A 20,519-nucleotide genomic window follows, 5' to 3' on the forward strand; every position below is an offset into this window, starting at 1 on the left:
GATACTTTAGAACTTAATAATCTAATACAACATGGTTTGCACGGTTGCACGCGACGTTATTTGACTGAGGCCACATATACTTTAGCTAAAAAGTAAAAAAAACTTATGTTTGATTCGTAGCTATCTACATCTTGAGGATAAATTGTGTGCTTGGTTAGCTGCATATACTTAATGCACTTTTTGCTAATTGTAAAGTTGAAATATTTTTTTATTTTAAAAGAATCTCATTCGAAACAAGATTATGTCAGCTGTGCAAAATCGAGCAGGTGGTTCAAACTAGAAATAAACACCTGTATCGAATGCAAATGAGTAACAATGACACACCGAGAACCGTAAATGTTATTTTCCGCATAAAAGAATAAAATAATTCTTATATGAATATAGTCGAAACTTTCGATGAATCTAAGGATGTACAATACGCTACTAAATGGTTCCTACACCAATTCGAAGAATTTTTGGTAAGATAACTGTAAAATACATAAAAATATACGCAATTTGTGTTAATGTAAAACGAGATTCATGAAATGAGTTCTTTTTGCTTGATAAGTAAAAATCGCATTCATTTTATAGCTAAGTGCATGATTATACACTGTCCAATTTCATTACTTACAAACATTTGCAATGTCAAATGTCATTATTTGGTAGCTACCAGCTAAATAAAATTTAGTCTGCAGTAGATAGAGTATTAAAATAATGATATTTTTTTCAAATAATCTTAACGCCGTACAAAAAGAACTTTTTCTGAAACTTATGCGAGATATTCGGGAAGAAACGAACACTTCAGGAATCTTTTGAAATGCTACGTTATTTGGGTTGTGAAATATTTAATACAACGAGGGGTGGGTAGTGGTATGATAAATTAAATGCATTTAGAAGTGGATTTTTGAACCAAAGACTGCGCATTTCTTGAAAAAATAAGTGAGATTCATTTAGCTAATAAAATGAGAATCATGCATCGCTATGCATGTCATTTAGAAGCATTCTGTACGAAGAAAACGTAAAAGAATAAGTTATTTCAATTTAATATTATAAATTTCATTCCCTCAAATGTCACAAGGCAGACGTGAATGAATATCTAACAAAGCCATACAGCTTAAAAACAAAAGGGATATTGATAATTTAAAGAATACTTACAAATATTATTTACTAATCACGCAATTTTTACGAAACATTTTTAATCGTTTGAGTAATATGAATTTTAGCTTGTATGTTTGTGTTTCCATGGTAATGCGTTAAGCACAATATAATTATGTCACGTTAAACAATAGATTAAAAAAATCCAAAGCATTTTTTACTTTTATATATGACATGAAAAGACAAATAAGTCTTTTTGGCATTGCCCCCTTACAGGTACTTTGACTATTTTTTTTGCTTTTTAATGCTTTTGCAGCTGCATCTTGCAGTCACATGCTCACCATTCTCAATACGATATCAGCAAAACCACAATGGAATGTAACTTCGAAGTTAGATTCGCTACATTTTAATTGTAATCTTTTCAAATAGAAACAAAAGAAATATTGTATCAAATAACCATACATAAGCGAGCAGTGCCATAGCCAGCTTGCTAATTTAGTTTTGCATGCTATGTAATGATTTCTGACTTTAATCAATTTAAAATATTAGATATCTTAAGTGATGATAGCAGGACCAAATCATGTTGGCTACGCTACTGTATGTGAGCATCTACACAAAAGAAATATATTTTATGTGTAATTATAATGAACAGAAATAGAATATTGCATTAACATAATTAGGTATCTTTACTCAAATGCGAATGCTGCTGTATTAACCTAACTACTGTTAAGTAAAAAATAATATTTGTGGGTCTATATTACTTTGAAGATTGTTTATCAATAATATCTTAGAAATAATAGTTTAAATCAGTTTTTACCTTAGATTTAGATGTGAACGAAAATAATGACCAAGTTTAACCAAAGGAGATTCATCGTCAATACCTGGATAGTGTTACAAAGGCTAATATGTCTGGTAGCAACTACATCTCCAAGTTATCTTATTCCTGTTACGATCAACCCCCTTGTTCAACACCGAGAAAGATTAAAAGATGAACAAATAAATACTTTTTACGAAAAAGACAAAACATTTTTCTCTAAAGTGACACCTTTGGACGCTTCTAGATCTTCTGGAGAACCAGTTAAAGATACAATACAAAAAAAAATAAATGTAGTTTTTTTTACAGTTGTATCAGCTTATGTTTCTAAAACAATGAAACTGAGCAATCTCAAATATACGAAAATGAGTAAATGGTCGTACTCCGTTGATGAGCAAAGTATTTTGGCTGCATCTGGTGGGAGTTTGACGTCAATCGATAGTAATACAACGATTTGTGATATCCAGAAGTATGCTATGAAAGTTTTGGAGAAAAAATACAAATTTAACACAAGTGAAATATTGCGCAAACTAAACTATGATTTATCAGATTATTATGCCGTTGATGAAAAGAGTGGACATACGTTGTTGGGATCATTGTTCAAAATGTTCTCGAACATAGAACAAACACTTTGCAGTTAACCAAATGCCACTTAGCTGAAATGATAAATACTAGTGTGACTAAAATGGAAGAATTCACATTGAATGAAACTGACACTTACTTATACAACACAACAATGTTGCTTGAAAAACTCCCAAATTACAAGGAAATTGTGTTAAATCAACTTTACAAAACATTTGAATTATCTGAAGCAGAGTTTACAAAAGTCACCAAAACTAACATTTCTCGTGTGAAATCCATGACATTAAACAATATACTCAAGCTTTTCACTAAAAGTGTACTTCAGAAACTTTTCGTCACTGAGAATGAAGTTGTAGCAAGAAACCACAATTTTTCTCAACAGATGCTACTCTCATGCCCTGATAGATGGCATCCATTTATTAGCATCATTGTTAATGAATCATTTCACAATGCAGCGGAGAAAATGTCTATAGATGTTGACGCACTTTCGTCCCTTATCAACAAGTCTTATTCCGTAGTGCAAAACTACAGCGTCAATGAAATGATCAATTTGCTGGAAAAAACAATCATTCCTTTATCAAATGACAAAAAAATCCTTGAGACGTTACCATTACAAAAAGTTATTGAGCAGCTTGGTTCAATTAATGTCGGAGAAAAAGATGTATTTGAGGTTATCTATCGGTTTACCAACTTTACTGAAAATCAGTTGACTGTTTTGTACAATTGGTCGATTAGCGATTATCTCTTTTCTGCTAAATTTGCCCTTGACGATGTGAATATGGTTTGCAAAGTTGATTCCATGAAAACAGAACTTCTGACTTTGGCTACTTTTACAGTTGGTTCAACAAACAACTCATGTAATTCATTTACTATTTTACGAAGAATATCAGAAGGGCACTCAGTTAGCTATTTGGAAAACAAGTACTCTTCTAAAGAACTGTTATTGAATATTTCAGTTTCTCAGTTGATTAATCAGCTCACTAGAGTACCATCAAACATAAGCCATCGTGTTCTTAATGTCTCTGGGGAAGCCGAGAGTCTTATTTCAAGTTTCACTTTAAACGATATCATTGCAGCGTCAATGTACCAGAGTTCGCACTTGAAATCATTGTCTTTTCAAGCTATTATTGACATCATGGTTGAATTGTGTAACAATGGATCATTTCATCAAAAAGTGGTTAGTTTTATTATTTTTCATACATCTTGCTATGCCGTAAAAAACTGAGTAAATTAAATCTAACTAACAGTGCAGTTGAGCACAGTGCTATTCTTTTTGTTCGAATTGATTAGACTCCATTTTTTACTCCACTCCTATATTTACCCTCGTTTTTTCACTTAATCTAGAGTTATTTTGGGCCTAAATAACTTTAGTTATATATTCAATACTATTATTTTAACACCACTTGGAAAGCTATTTCAGCTAACTCCCTCAAATTAAATGTATAAATACCATTATTTTTATGAACTATTCTTATATGTTTATTTATGTATTGATAAGCCAACATCCTATCATCCCATTAACAATATTAGCTTTAAATATTTGATACAATCTTTTAAATCATCTACTTTTTATTAGCAAAACTTAAAATATTAAAACTAAATATTTTTCGTGAAGAATTTATAGCAAAAATCTACTTAAGAAAAACGTTTATTTTAACATCACAGAAATCGATGGAATCTTCAAGATCGATGGACATATTTACCACTACCATTGAAAAGTTGATCTCGAATTCAATTCGTCCAAGTGTGACGTCAACTGTTCTAAATTTAAGTAAAGTAAGTGTATCACGACAATCTATGAAAACTTCAAGATTGATGAACTTGTTTACCACCACCATTGAAAAGTCGATGTCGAATTCAGTTCTTCCAAGTGTAACGTCAACTGCTCTAACTTTAATTAAAGTAAGTGTATCAAAGAAATCTATGAAACCTTCAAGACTGATGGACTTATTTACCACCACCATTGAAAAGTCGGTGTCGAATTCAGTTCCTCCAAGTGTGACGTCAACTGCTCTAACTTTAAGTAAAGTAAGTGTATCACAGAAATCAATGAAACCTTCAAGATTGATGGAACTATTTACCACCACGATTGAAAAGTCGACGTCGAATTTAATTCGTCCAAGTGTGACGTCAACTGCTCTAACTTTAAGTAAAGTAAGTGTATCACAGAAATCGATGAAACCTTCAAGATTGATGGACGTATCTACCACCACCATTGAAAAGTTGACGTCGAATTTAATTCGTCCAAGTGTGACGTCATCTGCTCTAAATTTAAGTAAAGTAAGCGTATCTCAGAAATCGATTAAACCTTCAAGATTGATGGACCTATTTACCACCACCATTAAAAAGTCGATATCGAATTCAGTTCCTCCAAGTGTGACGTCAACTGCTCTGACTTTAAGTAAAGTAAGTGTATCAAAGAAATCAATGAAACCTTCAAGATTGGTGGAACTATTTACCACCACGATTGAAAAGTCGATGTCGAATTCAGTTCCTCCAAGTGTGACGTCAACTGCTCTAACTTTAAGTAAAGTAAGTGTATCACAGAAATCGATGAAACCTTCAAGATTGATGGACGTATCTACCACCACCATTGAAAAGTTGACGTCGAATTTAATTCGTCCAAGTGTGACGTCATCTGCTCTAAATTTAAGTAAAGTAAGCGTATCTCAGAAATCGATTAAACCTTCAAGATTGATGGACCTATTTACCACCACCATTAAAAAGTCGATATCGAATTCAGTTCCTCCAAGTGTGACGTCAACTGCTCTGACTTTAAGTAAAGTAAGTGTATCAAAGAAATCAATGAAACCTTCAAGATTGGTGGAACTATTTACCACCACGATTGAAAAAGTCGATGTCGAATTCAGTTCCTCCAAGTGTGACGTCAACTGCTCTAACTTTAAGTAAAGTAAGTGTATCAAAGAAATCAATGAAACCTTCAAGATTGGTGGAACTATTTACCACCACGATTGAAAAGTCGACGTCGAATTTAATTCGTCCAAGTGTGACGTCAACTGCTCTAACTTTAAGTAAAGTAAGTGTATCACAGAAATCGATGAAACCTTCAAGATTGATGGACGTATCTACCACCACCATTGAAAAGTCGACGTCGAATTTAATTCGTCCAAGTGTGACGTCATCTGCTCTAAATTTAAGTAAAGTAAGCGTATCTCAGAAATCGATTAAACCTTCAAGATTGATGGACCTATTTACCACCACCATTAAAAAGTCGATATCGAATTCAGTTCCTCCAAGTGTGACGTCAACTGCTCTAACTTTAAGTAAAGTAAGTGTATCACAGAAATCGATGAAACCTTCAAGATTGATGGACGTATTTAACATCACTATTGAAAAGTCGATGTCGAATTTAATTCGTCCAAGTGTGACGTCAACTGCTATAAATTTAAGTAAAGTAAGTGTATCACAGAAATCGATTAAACCTTTAAGATTGATGGACGTATTTACCACAACCATTGAAATGTCGATGTCGAATTCAGTTCCTCCATGTGTGACGTCAACTGCTCTAACTTTAAGTAAAGTAAGTGTATCACAGAAATCGATGAAACCTTCAAGACTGATGGACTTATTTACGACAACCAATGAAAAGTCTATGTCGAATTTAATTCGTCCAAGTGTGACGTCAACTGCTCTAACTTTAAGTAAAGTAAGTATATCACAGAAATCGATGAAACCTTCAAGATTGATGGACGTATTTACCACCACCATTGAAATGTCGATGTCGAATTCAGTTCCTCCAAGTGTGACGTCAACTGCTATGACTTTACGTAAAGTAAGTATATCACAGAAATCAATTAAACCTTCAAGATTTATGGACTTATTTACCACAACCATTGAAAAGTCGACGTCGAATTTAATTCGTCCAAGTGTGACGTCAACTGCTCTAAATTTAAGTGAAGTAAGTGTATCACAGAAATCGATTAAACCTTCAAGATTGATCGACGTATTTTTCACCACTATTAAAAAGTCGATGTCGAATTCAGTTCGTCCAAGTGTGACGTCAACTGTTTTAAATTTAAGAAAAGTAAGTGTACCAAAGAGATCTATGAAACCTTCAAGATTGATGGAATTTCATACCACTACCTTTGAAAAGTCGATGTCGATTTCAATTCGTCCAAGTGTGACGTCAACTGCTCTAAATTTAAATAAAGCAATTGTATCACAAAAATCGATGAAACCTTCAAGATCGATAAAAATATTTACCACTACCATTAAAAAGTCGATGTCGAATTCAATTCGTCCAAGTGTGACGTCAACTTCTTTAGATTTAAGTAAAGTAAGTGCATTACAGAAAATGATGAAACCTTCAAGAATGATGGACGTATTTACCACTACCATTAAAAAGTTGATGTCAAATATATATAATGCTGCGTGTAAAATTATTCAACAATAAAGCTTATTGAACAATACGTGTAATATTGTGCATGTTGTGTACACAACATAAAAATGTCAGATATAATGACATAGTAAAAACAGGTAAAACATCAACAAAAATATAGTTCTAATACAACATGGTTTGCACCGTTGCACGCGACGTTATTTGACTAAGGCCAAACATACTTTAGCTAAAAAGTAAAAAAAACTTATGTTTGATTCGTAGCTATCTACATCTTGAGGATAAATTGTGTGCTTGGTTAGCTGCATATACTTAATGCACTTTTTGCTAAATGTAACGTTGAAATATTTTTTTATTTTAAAAGAATCTCATTCGAAACAAGATTATGTCAGCTGTGCAAAATCGAGCAGGTGGTTCAAACTAGAAATAAACACCTGTATCGAATGCAAATGAGTAACAATGACACACCGAGAACCGTAACTGTTATTTTCTGCGTAAAACAATAAAATAATTCTTATATGAATATAGTCGAAACTTTCGATGAATCTAAGGATGTACGATACGCTACTAAATGGTTCCTACACCAATTGGAAGAATTTTTGGTAAGATAACCGTAAAATACATAAAAATATACGCAATTTGTGTGAATATAAAACGAGATTCATTAAATGAGTTCTTTTTGTTTGATATGTAGAAATCACATTCATTTTATAGCTACGTGCATGATTATACACTGTCCAATTTCATTTTTTACAAACATTTGCAATGTCAAATGTCATTATTTGGTAGCTACCAGCTAAATAAAATTTAGTCTGCAGTAGATAGAGTATTAAAATAATGATATCTTTGTTCAAATAATCTTAACACCGTACAAAAAGAACTTTTTCTGAAACTTATGCGAGATATTCGGGAAGAAACGAACACTTCAGGAATCTTTTGAAATGCTACGTTATTTGGGTTGTGAAATATTTAATACAACGAGGGGTGGGTAGTGGTATGATAAATTAAATGCATTTAGAAGTAGATTTTTGAATTAAAAGACTGCGCATTTCTTGAAAAAATAAGTGAGATTCATTTAGCTAATAAAATGAGAATCCTGCAACGATATGCATGTCATTTAGAGGCATTGTGTACGAAGGAAACGTTAAAGAATAAGTTATTTCAATTTAATATTATAAATTTCATTCACTCAAATGTCACAAAGCAGACGTGAATGAATATTTAACAAAACTATAGAGCTTAAAAACAAAAGGGATATTGATAATTTAAAGAATACTTACAAATATTATTTACTAATCGCGCAATTTTTACGAAACATTTTTAATCGTTTGAGTAATATGAATTTTAGCTTGTATGTTTGTGTTTCCATGGTAATGTGTTGAGCACAATATAATTATATCACGTTTAACAATAAATTCCAAAAATCCAAAAGCATTTTTTTACTTTTATATAGTATATTTTAGCGTAATTAAACAATAATAATGACGTTTCATTGCAAAAATATAATATTGGCTGCTTTCCAGATAACAAAGCTTATTTAAGAATACCTAGGAATGCTTAAAATGAAGCGGCCAGACATGAAAAGACAAATAAGTCTTTTTGACATTGCTTCCTTACAGGTACTTCGATTATTTTTTTGCTTTTCAATGCTTTTGCAGCTGCATCTTGCAGTCACAGGATCACCAATCTCAATACGATATCAGCACAACCACAATGGAATGTAAATTCGAAGTTAGATTCGCTACATTTTAATTGGCAACTTTTCAAATAGAAACAAATGAAATATTGTATCAAATAACCATACATAAGCGAGCAGTGCCATAACCAGCATGCTAATTTAGTTTTGCATGTATGATTGCTTGCTATGTAATTATTTCTGACTTTAATCAATTTAAAATATTACATATCTTAAGTGATGATAGCAGGACCAAAACATGTTGCTTGGCTACGCTACGGTATGTGAGCATCTCCACAAAAGAAATATATTTTATGTGTAATAATAATGAACAGAAATAGAATTTTGCATTAACATAATTAGGTATCTTTACTCAAATGAGAATGCTGCTGTATTAACCTAACTACTGTTAAGTATAATATAATTTTTATGGGTCTATATTACTTTGAAGATTGTTTATCAATAATATCTTAAAAATTGTAGTTTAAATCAGTTTTTACCACAGATTTAGATGTGAACGAAAATAATGATCAAGTTTAACCAAAAGAGATTCATCGTCAATACCTGGGTAATGTTGCAATGGCTAATATGTCTGGTAGCAACTACATCTCCAAGTTATCTTATTCCTGTTACGATCAACCCCCTTGTTCAACACCGAGAAAGATTAAAAGATGAACAAATAAATACTTTTTACGAAAAAGACAAAACATTTTTCTCTAAAGTGACACCTTTGGACGCTTCTAGATCTTCTGGAGAACCAGTTAAAGATACAATACAAAAAAAAATAAATGTAGTTTTTTTTACAGTTGTATCAGCTTATGTTTCTAAAACAATGAAACTGAGCAATCTCAAATATACGAAAATGAGTAAATGGTCGTACTCCGTTGATGAGCAAAGTATTTTGGCTGCATCTGGTGGGAGTTTGACGTCAATCGATAGTAATACAACGATTTGTGATATCCAGAAGTATGCTATGAAAGTTTTGGAGAAAAAATACAAATTTAACACAAGTGAAATATTGCGCAAACTAAACTATGATTTATCAGATTATTATGCCGTTGATGAAAAAGAGTGGACATACGTTGTTGGGATCATTGTTCAAAATGTTCTCGAACATAGAACAAACACTTTGCAGTTAACCAAATGCCACTTAGCTGAAATGATAAATACTAGTGTGACTAAAATGGAAGAATTCACATTGAATGAAACTGACACTTACTTATACAACACAACAATGTTGCTTGAAAAACTCCCAAATTACAAGGAAATTGTGTTAAATCAACTTTACAAAACATTTGAATTATCTGAAGCAGAGTTTACAAAAGTCACCAAAACTAACATTTCTCGTGTGAAATCCATGACATTAAACAATATACTCAAGCTTTTCACTAAAAGTGTTCTTCAGAAACTTTTCGTCACTGAGAATGAAGTTGCAGCAAGAAACCACAATTTTTCTCAACAGATGCTACTCTCATGCCCTGATAGATGGCATCCATTTATTAGCATCATTGTTAATGAATCATTTCACAATGCAGCGGAAAAAATGTCTATAGATGTTGACGCACTTTCGTCTCTTATCAACAAGTCTTATTCCGTAGTGCAAAACTACAGCGTCAATGAAATGATCAATTTGCTGGAAAAAACAATCATTCCTTTATCAAATGACAAAAAAATCCTTGAGACGTTACCATTACAAAAAGTTATTGAGCAGCTTGGTTCAATTAATGTCGGAGAAAAAGATGTATTTGAGGTTATCTATCGGTTTACCAACTTTACTGAAAATCAGTTGACTGTTTTGTACAATTGGTCGATTAGCGATTATCTTTTTTCTGCTAAATTTACCCTTGACGATGTGAATATGGTTTGCAAAGTTGATTCCATGAAAACAGAACTTCTGACTTTGGCTACTTTTACAGTTGGTTCAACAAACAACTCATGTAATTCATTTACTATTTTACGAAGAATATCAGAAGGGCACTCAGTTAGCTATTTGGAAAACAAGTACTCTTCTAAAGAACTGTTATTGAATATTTCAGTTTCTCAGTTGATTAATCAGCTCACTAGAGTACCATCAAACATAAGCCACCGTGTTTTTAATGTCTCTGGGGAAGCCGAGAGTCTTATTTCAAGTTTCACTTTAAACGATATCATTGCAGCGTCAATGTACCAGAGTTCGCACTTGAAATCATTGTCTTTTCAAGCTATTATTGACATCATGGTTGAATTGTGTAACAATGGATCATTTCATCAAAAAGTGGTTAGTTTTATTATTTTTCATACATCTTGCTATGCCGTAAAAAACTGAGTAAATTAAATCTAACTAACAGTGCAGTTGAGCACAGTGCTATTCTTTTTGTTCGAATTGATTAGACTCCATTTTTAACTCCACTCCTATATTTACCCTCGTTTTTTTCACTTAATCTAGAGTTATTTTGGGCCTAAATAACTTTAGTTATATATTCAATACTATTATTTTAACACCACTTGGAAAGCTATTTCAGCTAAATCCCTCAAATTAAATGTATAAATACCATTATTTTTATGAACTATTCTTATATGTTTATTTATGTATTGATAAACCAACATCCTATTATCCCATTAGCATTATTAACTATAAATAATCGACACGATTTTTTTAAATCATCTACTTTTCATCAGCAAAACTTAAAATATCAAAACTAAAAATTGTTCGTGAAGAATCTATAGCCATAATCTCCTTAAGAAAAACGTTTACTTTAACATTAAAGAAATCGATGAAACCTTCAAGATCGATGGAAGTATTTACGACAACTATTGAAAAGTTGGTCCCAACTCAAATTCGTCCAAGTGTGAGGTCAACTATTCTCGATTCAGGTAAACTAATATGTTCTGAATATGACTTTTACCTGTAAATGTTGTACATGAATCTGAGGTAACATCTTCCAAAATGTGTTTATACCAGAAAAAGATTCACGCTGCACCTTCTACTTTAGATGCAAAGTGTCAACCGTCATGTAGGGCTGAAGAATTTTGCGTTGTCAGAAGTGATAAATTTCCCATTTGCCAAGGTAATGTGATCAATAATACTGTATTTGTTGTTATATCATCTGCATAAGGTCGTTGTGTATATTGACATTTATTCAACATTAGCAGGTTGTTAATGAAGGAAAACTTTCAAAGTGCAGTTTGCTGTTCAATAACATTTAGTTTTTCTCTAAATGTTCACCCAGTTATAGTGCTCGATGTATTTTTAGATGAAGCTCAATTGCTGCTTCAGTTTCTAAATTGCTAATCCAGACCTAAATCTTTTTAATTATTATACAATATTTTTAATTGAAATTTTTAAAATGTAAATACTTGATTGAATCATCATTACATAAAGCTACTCGATTTAGATTAGAATTTACAGGCACCGCTTAAATTAGTCTGATGTTAGTCTCTTTAAACCGATTTTAAGAAAATCTTGAAATTTGAGGAGTCTTTTATGGCTGCATGTGAATTATCTTGTATGTTGCAAATACGCTTTTTTGACACTATGTTATTATTACGGATGTAAGAAATATCTTTTGAATACTTTTATTTCCTTTAGCTACAAAAAACCTCGAAGGAAGCTTCAGAATCATAAACGGTGTTAATTTCACAAAACATTTAGAAGACCGGAATTCTGATGTCTTTAGAAACATGGCTGCCCAGATAGAAAGCGTGGTATGAGAAAAAAATTAGTTCCCCCAATTATGAGAAATATCGTCAAAAATTCCCTTGACCAGCACACTGAGTTTGAGAATGAACAAAGCAATGTGAGGCATGAAAAACTAGTGGTACAAACTATTGGCAATAATATATTTATTGTATACAATATACTTATTCTTCAAAAATTTTTGAATCATTATGATTCATTTCTTTAGAAATTTATTTTTTTTATAGTTAGTAAACATTGAAATAAATGACTTTCAGTGAAGTAAACTTGAAGGCTGTTTTCAACTCATATGCTTAGTTTATGCAGGCTACTTTCTTGACAATTTTTTCACAACATGTATTTTTATATAGGTTGATGTCATTTATGAAACGTCTTTATATTCGACAGTTTACCTTGGAGTAAACATTTTACGTTTTGAGTAAGTAAGATAAGAAGAAGTAAATTTCAGTAAATAAAATTAGTGCTCATTTAAAATATAAATTTTTTGTCAATAATTTCTCACAAAATGGTTGAAGTAATCAGTATTTTTAATGTTTCATTTTTATTTTTAACTAGGAAAGGGAGTGTCATCGTTCATTTCAAACTTTCTTTTGAAAACACAATAGAAATAAACGATAGCACTATAAATGATATCACTGAAGTATTGAAAAACGCCGAAGATAGAAACTTCACAATTGACAAAAACAGCACGATAATCAATGGTAATACTGTATGGCATATTTTCTGTACGCAATATTTGTGAAAGATCTATTTTACATAAATATTCTAAATTTTATCTAACTGTAAGGGATCCATTTTTGATAATCCAGCTAGTTTATAGAACATACGCATAACTACCTAGCTACATGAAAACAACACTCTTCTATTTTTGTAAATAAACTTCGTACATGTAGGGTTAGGCTTACCATCTTCAGTAAAAATTACAAATGCATTACCATTTGCTTTTTCGATTGAATTTATACCTCTCAATGAAATGTGCATTGTGTGAAGAGGTATTTTATTATCAATAGTCAAAACTATTTTAATAAAATAATCTTTGCCTTTAGCTTAGATTATTTATTCATTACCTTGTGTTTGTTAACGTGGATAAGTAGACTGTGTTGAAAAGTAAAACTCAAGTTGAAATATTTTTTAGATTTTGATGAATGTTCTTCTGGGCTGCCACTAAAATGTCATGAAACAGAAAATTGCCATAATACATTAGGATCCTATAATTGTAGCTGTCGTAAATCAACAGATGGAAATGGGATTGTTTGTGAAGGTAATGATAGTAAGGAATTTCTCTGATTCTTCTCATTCTTTTCACAAACACAAAGAATCCTTGGCCATTTTCTCCCTCATTCAGTTCAGTTCTGCATTAACTGTATGACGTTTTTTTGCCTTATATAGCCATTAACTCATCACGAGATAAAGATAAAGGTATTGAGAGCTATACTAAATAGCAAATTTTTGAAAAGCATTATTATGATAGTGCATAAGATTATTCAAAATGATATCTTCAATCTTGTCATCGAATGGGGGATTTTTGGTTTCAATGTAAATAAGTGCTGAGTTTTCATTGAGTTTAGAATGTAAAAGCAAATTACACGTCATTTTCCGATAATTTTCATGATGTTGACAAAGGATACTTCAAGCCAAATTATAGGATAATCACAAAATAATTTTTTGAAGTTATTGTGAGTCTCCTTCTTGTTGCTTAAATTTGTGCTAGCAATAGCTTTTTCTTTCAAGTAGCCTAATGTTTTTCAATATTTGTCTAGATGATTTTCCATGGATTATAGTAATAGGTATCATGGCTTCTTTAATAATATTTCTACTTTTCGTGATGATCTACAGAGAGAGAAAACACAGAAAGAATAACAGGTAGCATTGAAAGTTGTGTTAATGAGAAACTATAGATATAATTTTCACAAGAATAATTATAACAAAGAAAATATATTTCTGAAAAAACGAAATTCGATTAAGTTTCATTTTCACAATACAAATATAATGAAGAAAAAATTTGCAATTTTCTTACACTCGTGAGTGAAGCTTTTTGATCGAATAATTTTTGTAGACAAAAAACGTTAAAGATCAGAGAGCACAACGGTGATACTAACATGACTAACATGTATCCTCATCAAACGTCACAACTTGCTCAAACTCCAGAATCAGTTACAGGTATTTTTGATGGTTTGGGAATTATTAATCGTTATGGATCCCAACCACACATGGCTTCATTTAACCCTACAACTGAAGATAAGAAGAGGTGGAGACAGCCACAGGTGGAATACATTTTATTGAATATTATGACACATTAATATTTCAAATTTATTGCAAATTCATCATCAAAATTTATTTACAAGCTAACTATGCCTTTATGTATATGTGCGTGATTGCATCATTTCAAAGGAAGTGTGAGTATGGAAATGTGAATTTGATGGGAAAAATTAGTTGATTGTGTGGTTTTAAAATCAAAAATTGACAGTTCCTTGCTGGTCTTAAGCCCATCATTAAGTTCTGGTTAGTATAAGATTTACAATAAAGAATGGTTCTATTAGTGAAAGTCAGTTTCTGATTAAGTGCGTGTTTGAGTAAAGTATTTTGTAGTTGTTAAATATAAGATTTGTAATGTTTAAATTACATTTGTCGAAAAATGTTTTGTGAACGGTTCTGTTGTTGTTTTGAGAAGTTATGTCTCGTACTTTTTGGCATTGTAAAAAGTGTTATGAAATTTCGATTGGCATGTTCGGGAAGTAGAATTTTAAGGCATCTCTCAGCTTTACTAATGTAGGATTTGTTAAAGCCAGGCTAAATAACTTGATAAAAGAAACATTAAAACACATTGAACCGAGAGAGGGGGAGATTTTGTCTTAAATGGAAGTGAATAAACGACCTTTTTAGTATCAAAAATAATGATGATTTTTATAATAGTGTCAGTGAAAAAATAATGAATACTGTGAAAGTAATGAACAATTTCTCACAAACTCCAACCACCGACCAAAATCAACCTAAAATATTGATAAAATTATCATAAAGGCTCACAAGACTCAAAAAATACTATAATTCTCTCAGTAAACGTTGCAAATGTCTCGTCAAACCGACGTAATTTATCATTATTGAGTTAATCATGGATCTTTTTCGGAGTATGTTTCTCTATACTTCATAAAATTGTGGACAGGTTAAATGGATTTTGACACCACATGCTTTGCCAACTTTTTTGTGTCTCATTCTAATATAAAATTCGGTTTTAATATATAGCAATAGTGCTTCTACGAATTATAAATTCGTTATTATTTTGTAGATGTCATTTGCCTTAATGGATGAAATTATTTAAAAATCATAGTTATATATATAAATGAAACTAAATATAGGTAACAGCCAGGAGTGAAATCAATCAAATATAATAGATGAGCATAGCAAACATGACGTAGCTACTGTATTTTTATAGATTTTTTATAAATTGCAAAAAAGTGCTACGTTTAGCCATATAGCAGTGTTCTTGTATCGTTCTTTGTTATTATAAGCAATGAAATATAGGTAATAACTGGTTGTTTAAACCAAAATAAATAAAGTAACGCAGAGAACGGCTGTATCAAATTTTTAAAATACTTTTCTTTTCTCTAGATATTCGAGTACAGTCTCTGAGCAAAATGGCCACACAAACATGTAAATGGTTCAGATTTTTTACATTTTAGTATAAATGATTCTTATTTTTGAGCAAACGATCGCAGTATATAGAATCTGTTGATATAAATTATTAAAGAAACAAAAAATTGTTAATATGTATGAGCCATGGACAGGCTTATTAAAAACGAGGAGACCTTTGAAATTAACATTATGGTTCAAAAAACAAAAGGGCTACTGAGCTTTAAAAAATAATAATTTTCCTTGTAGCTCTAATAATTAATTTATCATCATGTATCAATTTGATTCTGAGATAAAATTACGCAAATGCAATAAATTTATCATACTATAAATCATAACTTATATTTCTTTGGACCTGTCCTTTTTCAAAATTGACAAAATCACAGCTTTAGCTCGTTATTAAATGAAGTAGTATAAAGCAATTATCTTTGTTTGGAAGAAGATCGTAAAGATTTTTTCATGTCTAAATGCCATGTCAACTTAAGTAAAACAAACTTCAATGTGAAATGTTAACAAAATCTGGGAAAATGAATGAAAAACGATTACATGGTGTAATTTTCGTCCAAGTGCTGAGTTCAACACTTGGCTTAAATTTCAACCCGGTTGGCTGAAACAGGGTTAAAATGTCAGCACTGCATGGAGTTGAGCTCAGCATGAGGTTGAAAATTTGCCATACAATTGTGTGTCTGATATAATAAATATATTGTATAAAGACTGGGAGGAAATTTCAACTCACTTAACGAGACTCGTTTCAGCTCAGGGTTGAAAAAGTGACCTTCCTGTAGCTCTGTTAAGCAGTCTAATAATCAATGACAAACCAATAAGAATCCAGAATAAAACTGAAGCACGGGTCTTATTACGAACATAAACTAAAAATAGGAGGCTAGTACTCATATTTTACCATTACTTTGTGATGGTTACAGGAACTTGATAATCTAAACAATAAATATAAAGAGTTAGACAATGGATTGTTTTCATCTCTTTGTGTTATTATTGGTATGGCAGATTTCAAGTATTGATATGTCTAAAGTGAACAAGGCAAGATATATTGAATGTATTGCTTTAAAAACTATAATGAAAACGAAGCATTTTTGATTTAGTAGCCGCGTCGTATTTGTAGGAATTGTTTTTCTTTGTAATCATGTTCAAGTAACAAAGATAAATAAACTTTTTTATAAATAAATGTTTTTAATTGTCAAATACTCGCTCAAAGAAGTTTAATTTCTACTAAAGCAAAACGTCCATAGGAGAAATTCCCACGTAAAAACTCTTTTTTTAAACTTCTGCTCAGACATGTTTTTACATGTCTCGACATGTTTTGGCGGTTTACTTGTCATGTTTTATCGGATCAATGATTAATGGAGTCAAACCAAGAACGTAGACACGACACCAGAAATTTGCAGCGTAATCAAGTTTTAAAAACTTCATACACTTGCTGTTTATTATGTTATGGTAAAATTAGTATTAATGAGAAAGTCCAAACATGTTGAATATTTGGTTTAATTTTAAGGACAAGTTTGTTATGAACTATGGTGTTCTAAAAGACGTAAAAACAAGATGACATGACAAAGAATATAAGAATACATGCAAATTACTGAGCAAAAATCTTCATTAAATATTATACAAACTATTTTTTCCATTCTGAAGTGTAAAAACTGCGTAAAAAACAAGTGAGTGGTATCACAGAATATTATTACAAAAGTGAGAAATTTCTATGGAAAAAATCTTCATTCAAAAGTACCTAAAAACAAGTATAAAAAAGAAGTAGGCCTACAACTTATAATGTATTATCTATTTCCACATATTGATTTATGACTTAGTGTGTATAGTTCAAGTAACCATATGTAAACTTACATGTTGTACTACTAATTGTAAAACCAAAGAAGTTAAATAATTTATTTCCTGTTATTAAGGACAATTGTTCAACCAGCTGCTGTGGAACAACAGGCATCCCAGGTGTCCCCGGTGTCCCCGGTGTACCTGGTGCTCCAGGAAGAGACGGGGTAAAAGGAGATGCTGGATCACCAGGAGAAAAGGGAAATCCTGGAAAATGTAATTTAAAATTTACTAAAGGTGAGAAGGGAGATCCTGGAAGTTCCGGGTTACAAGGTATGAAAGGTGAAAAAGGAGAATCTAACGCTCATGCAAACGATGAAATATTTTTGTCTACATGGAAGCAATGTGCTTGGCGGAGAGCCGACAATAAAGATCATGGATTGATACAGGTATGATGAGCAAAACAAAATAAAAATTGTTTCATCATACTTGATTTGTTTTTTTATATAAAGAACAAAGGGAAATGTTTATTTTATTATTTGGATGAAAGTTGAATAATTAAAATTTTAGTCTTAAATTTATTCGGAAAGTTTGGCGTAACTTAATGGGAAATTATCTTCCTGAATTTAATTTTAGAACTGTGTATTCACGAAAAAGTTTGACAACATTTCCCTTCAAGTGTTTTATGGAGGAACCTTGCGAATTTTTTAAACTTCTGCTCAGACTTGCGAATTTCAGGGTGCAATAGTTGTTGCAAACGTTGGTATTTTACTTTCAATGGAGTTGAATGTAAAAACCCTCTTCCTATTGATGGAGTTCTTTACATGGACAATGGAAAGTCACAAAATATACATCGACATCGTCACATCGAAGGATATTGTAACAAAATCCATAAAGGAAAAGTGCAAGTTGGATTCTGGGTCGGCAATTGTGCAGGTTTCGGTAACGCAGATGCATTCAGTGGATGGAAATCAGTTTCTCGTATTGTTATTAAAGAGGTTCCTCCTCCACAAGAATAATTCCTTTATTCACTTTTCTATTTAACTCTATTTTATGTTAAAGCTTCCATTTAGTTGAAAATTCATGTGTATTTTATGACAATAATTCAGTTTTGTAATTTTAAGGAGTTGAGTAAGTCTATTATTTACTCCTCAACGAATAATACTATCAATGCCACATAAAACGAAAATAAGTTGATTAAAATTTTAAATTCAATCATATAGAAGATGAATTATTCTTACGATGACCTACATGAATAAATCTTTGTTTTAAGGAACTGTTTCACTCGGATCGTTGCTGCGAGTGAAAATTAGGCCAAATAAAAATTATTGCAATTTCAGAATCTTTTTCATTTTAGTACATGGAGTAAAGAGAGACGCAGTATCAGCAAAATAAGAGACGCCGCGAAACCAGGAAGTTCTGGTTTTAAGGGAGGGAAGAATAATTATATGATGCAAACATAAACATTTTTACAAAATGGAAACTATATGCTTGGAAGAAATATGACGAGAATGATAATAAATTACTTTAGTAATAACTACATAACGTATTGTGGACTATTGCGAATTTGTCAGTTTACAAGAAAGTAAGCAATTTCAGACGTACTCAAAAAATTGCTTGATTAATCTTTTGTGAAGGTTGTCAATGGGATCATTGGTAAACTCAAACTAAATGAAGATCATACATTTTGATCTAAGTTTTTTCACATAGCATTTGGACCATTTTAAATTTTACTTATGCCTTATTGTTTTGCAGTGTACGTCAAAATAAAATTATAGCTTCTCAATTTTAAATTCAAATTGCTTTCAGTATAGCACTATTGGTTTTTAATTTATAAAGAATATAATTTTACCAATGTATTACCCTCTAAGTTGATTAGAAATGCACGTATACGCCAAAATGTGCTGCAGTAATTTATTTTGACGTAATTAGGACCCGCCACTGAATCAACATTTCAACAAAGAACAAGGAACACATATCATCTGGGTAATGTATGATTATTAGATCGTACTGACTATTTCGAAAAACACTGATTACACGACGATTAGTGAATTTCACTTTAGTCTGCATTTAGAAAAGAAGGTGTCAGTAATAAGTAAGCCTGTTTTAAATTATATGCACTTACATTGGATTTAAAACCAAAAAATTCTAGATCCGTCCCTTAATCACAACGACAAAAGATGCTCTCAAGGACTTAAACTGTTCAATAAATAAAACAAATTGCTTCTAAAAAATTATGCATTCATCTCCCTTGTTTGTTCCATGAATAGGGATTGTGGAAGATTGATAAATGGGGTTGGGGTCATGTTCATACATGCATGCTATAACCCTAAGTAAACAAGGTATTTCAAAGACCAACAAATTAACAAGCAATGATAAATCATCACAAATGATTACGTCCACTTTCATTTATTTACATTTATGTACTTTATGTATGTTTATTTCATTTATAGGAAGTTTGTTTATTTGATTTTCCGTAATTACAGTACTCGATGCGTTAGAGCAGAACATAAATATTGATAATAAGAAGAAAATACACAAAAACTACAATTTCATCCCGACAAGCCAGTTCAACTGCCTACAATCATCTGTCATCTACCAAGCAAATGTTAAACGTTTGGACACGAAGACAACTGAGACCTACATCGGACTTATAGAAAATGAATTTAAGACTTGACACAGGAACCACACTGACTCATTCCGCCACAAAAAACTAAGAAACTCTACCGAACTCAGTAACACATATGGACGCTAAAAGACAACAACATCGCTCACGATATCTCATGGGACATCATTACTCACAACAAATCGTACAACAGCGCCAACAAAAGATGCAACCTATGCCTGAAATAAAAATTCTTCATCACCTACCAACCACAACTATCATCACTCAACAAACGTAACGCACTTGTCTCCTTTTGTCACCATAGACACAAGA

The 20,519-nt window shown here is 31.6% G+C and overlaps 3 protein-coding genes across 4 annotated transcripts; all 3 read left to right on the forward strand.

Annotated features, from left to right (window-relative positions):
• Positions 1 to 298: 298 nt before the first annotated feature.
• LOC124440360 lies at positions 299 to 16,137 on the forward strand. 2 transcript variants are annotated; one of them, XM_046990743.1, is made up of 12 exons: positions 299 to 458; positions 8,996 to 10,759; positions 11,250 to 11,355; positions 11,475 to 11,549; positions 12,071 to 12,186; positions 12,529 to 12,596; positions 12,734 to 12,879; positions 13,314 to 13,439; positions 13,568 to 13,597; positions 13,939 to 14,041; positions 14,235 to 14,442; positions 15,785 to 16,137. In XM_046990743.1, exons 2-12 carry the CDS (start codon positions 9,029 to 9,031, stop codon positions 15,803 to 15,805), a joined length of 2,730 nt encoding a protein of 909 aa, XP_046846699.1. In that variant the 5' UTR covers positions 299 to 458; positions 8,996 to 9,028; the 3' UTR covers positions 15,806 to 16,137. The 2 variants fall into 2 exon arrangements, with proteins under 2 accessions (XP_046846699.1, XP_046846700.1); XM_046990744.1 differs by lacking the exon at positions 299 to 458 and adding an exon at positions 7,281 to 7,429 and having other exon boundaries at positions 9,008 to 10,759.
• On the forward strand, positions 5,316 to 6,900 carry LOC124440361 (uncharacterized protein YMR317W-like). Its single transcript, XM_046990745.1, has one exon. The coding sequence runs from the start codon at positions 5,328 to 5,330 to the stop codon at positions 6,882 to 6,884; it is 1,557 nt and encodes a 518-aa protein (XP_046846701.1). The 5' UTR covers positions 5,316 to 5,327; the 3' UTR covers positions 6,885 to 6,900.
• Positions 16,138 to 17,249: 1,112 nt separating the features above from the next.
• On the forward strand, positions 17,250 to 19,121 carry LOC124440494 (collagen triple helix repeat-containing protein 1-like). The gene is made up of 4 exons (XM_046990886.1): positions 17,250 to 17,257; positions 17,736 to 18,030; positions 18,094 to 18,130; positions 18,320 to 19,121. Exons 1-4 carry the CDS (start codon positions 17,250 to 17,252, stop codon positions 18,598 to 18,600), a joined length of 621 nt encoding a protein of 206 aa, XP_046846842.1. The 3' UTR covers positions 18,601 to 19,121.
• Positions 19,122 to 20,519: the final 1,398 nt, after the last annotated feature.

Source organism: Xenia sp. Carnegie-2017, unplaced genomic scaffold, assembly GCF_021976095.1.
Source record: "Xenia sp. Carnegie-2017 unplaced genomic scaffold, XeniaSp_v1 HiC_scaffold_2, whole genome shotgun sequence".
Lineage (NCBI taxonomy): Eukaryota > Metazoa > Cnidaria > Anthozoa > Malacalcyonacea > Xeniidae > Xenia > Xenia sp. Carnegie-2017.

What these genes read in the sequence shown, in the direction of transcription:
- LOC124440361 (XM_046990745.1), top strand. Translation starts at nt 5,328, where the DNA reads ATGTCGAATTCAGTTCCTCCAAGTGTGACGTCAACTGCTCTAACTTTA.
- LOC124440360 (XM_046990743.1), top strand. Translation starts at nt 9,029, where the DNA reads ATGATCAAGTTTAACCAAAAGAGATTCATCGTCAATACCTGGGTAATG. An exon ending in GTAAACATTTTACGTTTTGA is followed by an intron (nt 12,597 to 12,733) that starts GTAAGTAAGATA and finishes ATTTTTAACTAG; the next exon opens with GAAAGGGAGTGTCATCGTTC. An exon ending in AAACAGCACGATAATCAATG is followed by an intron (nt 12,880 to 13,313) that starts GTAATACTGTAT and finishes AATATTTTTTAG; the next exon opens with ATTTTGATGAATGTTCTTCT.
- LOC124440494 (XM_046990886.1), top strand. An exon ending in AAGATCATGGATTGATACAG is followed by an intron (nt 18,031 to 18,093) that starts GTATGATGAGCA and finishes TTTTATATAAAG; the next exon opens with AACAAAGGGAAATGTTTATT. An exon ending in ATTTTATTATTTGGATGAAA is followed by an intron (nt 18,131 to 18,319) that starts GTTGAATAATTA and finishes TGCGAATTTCAG; the next exon opens with GGTGCAATAGTTGTTGCAAA.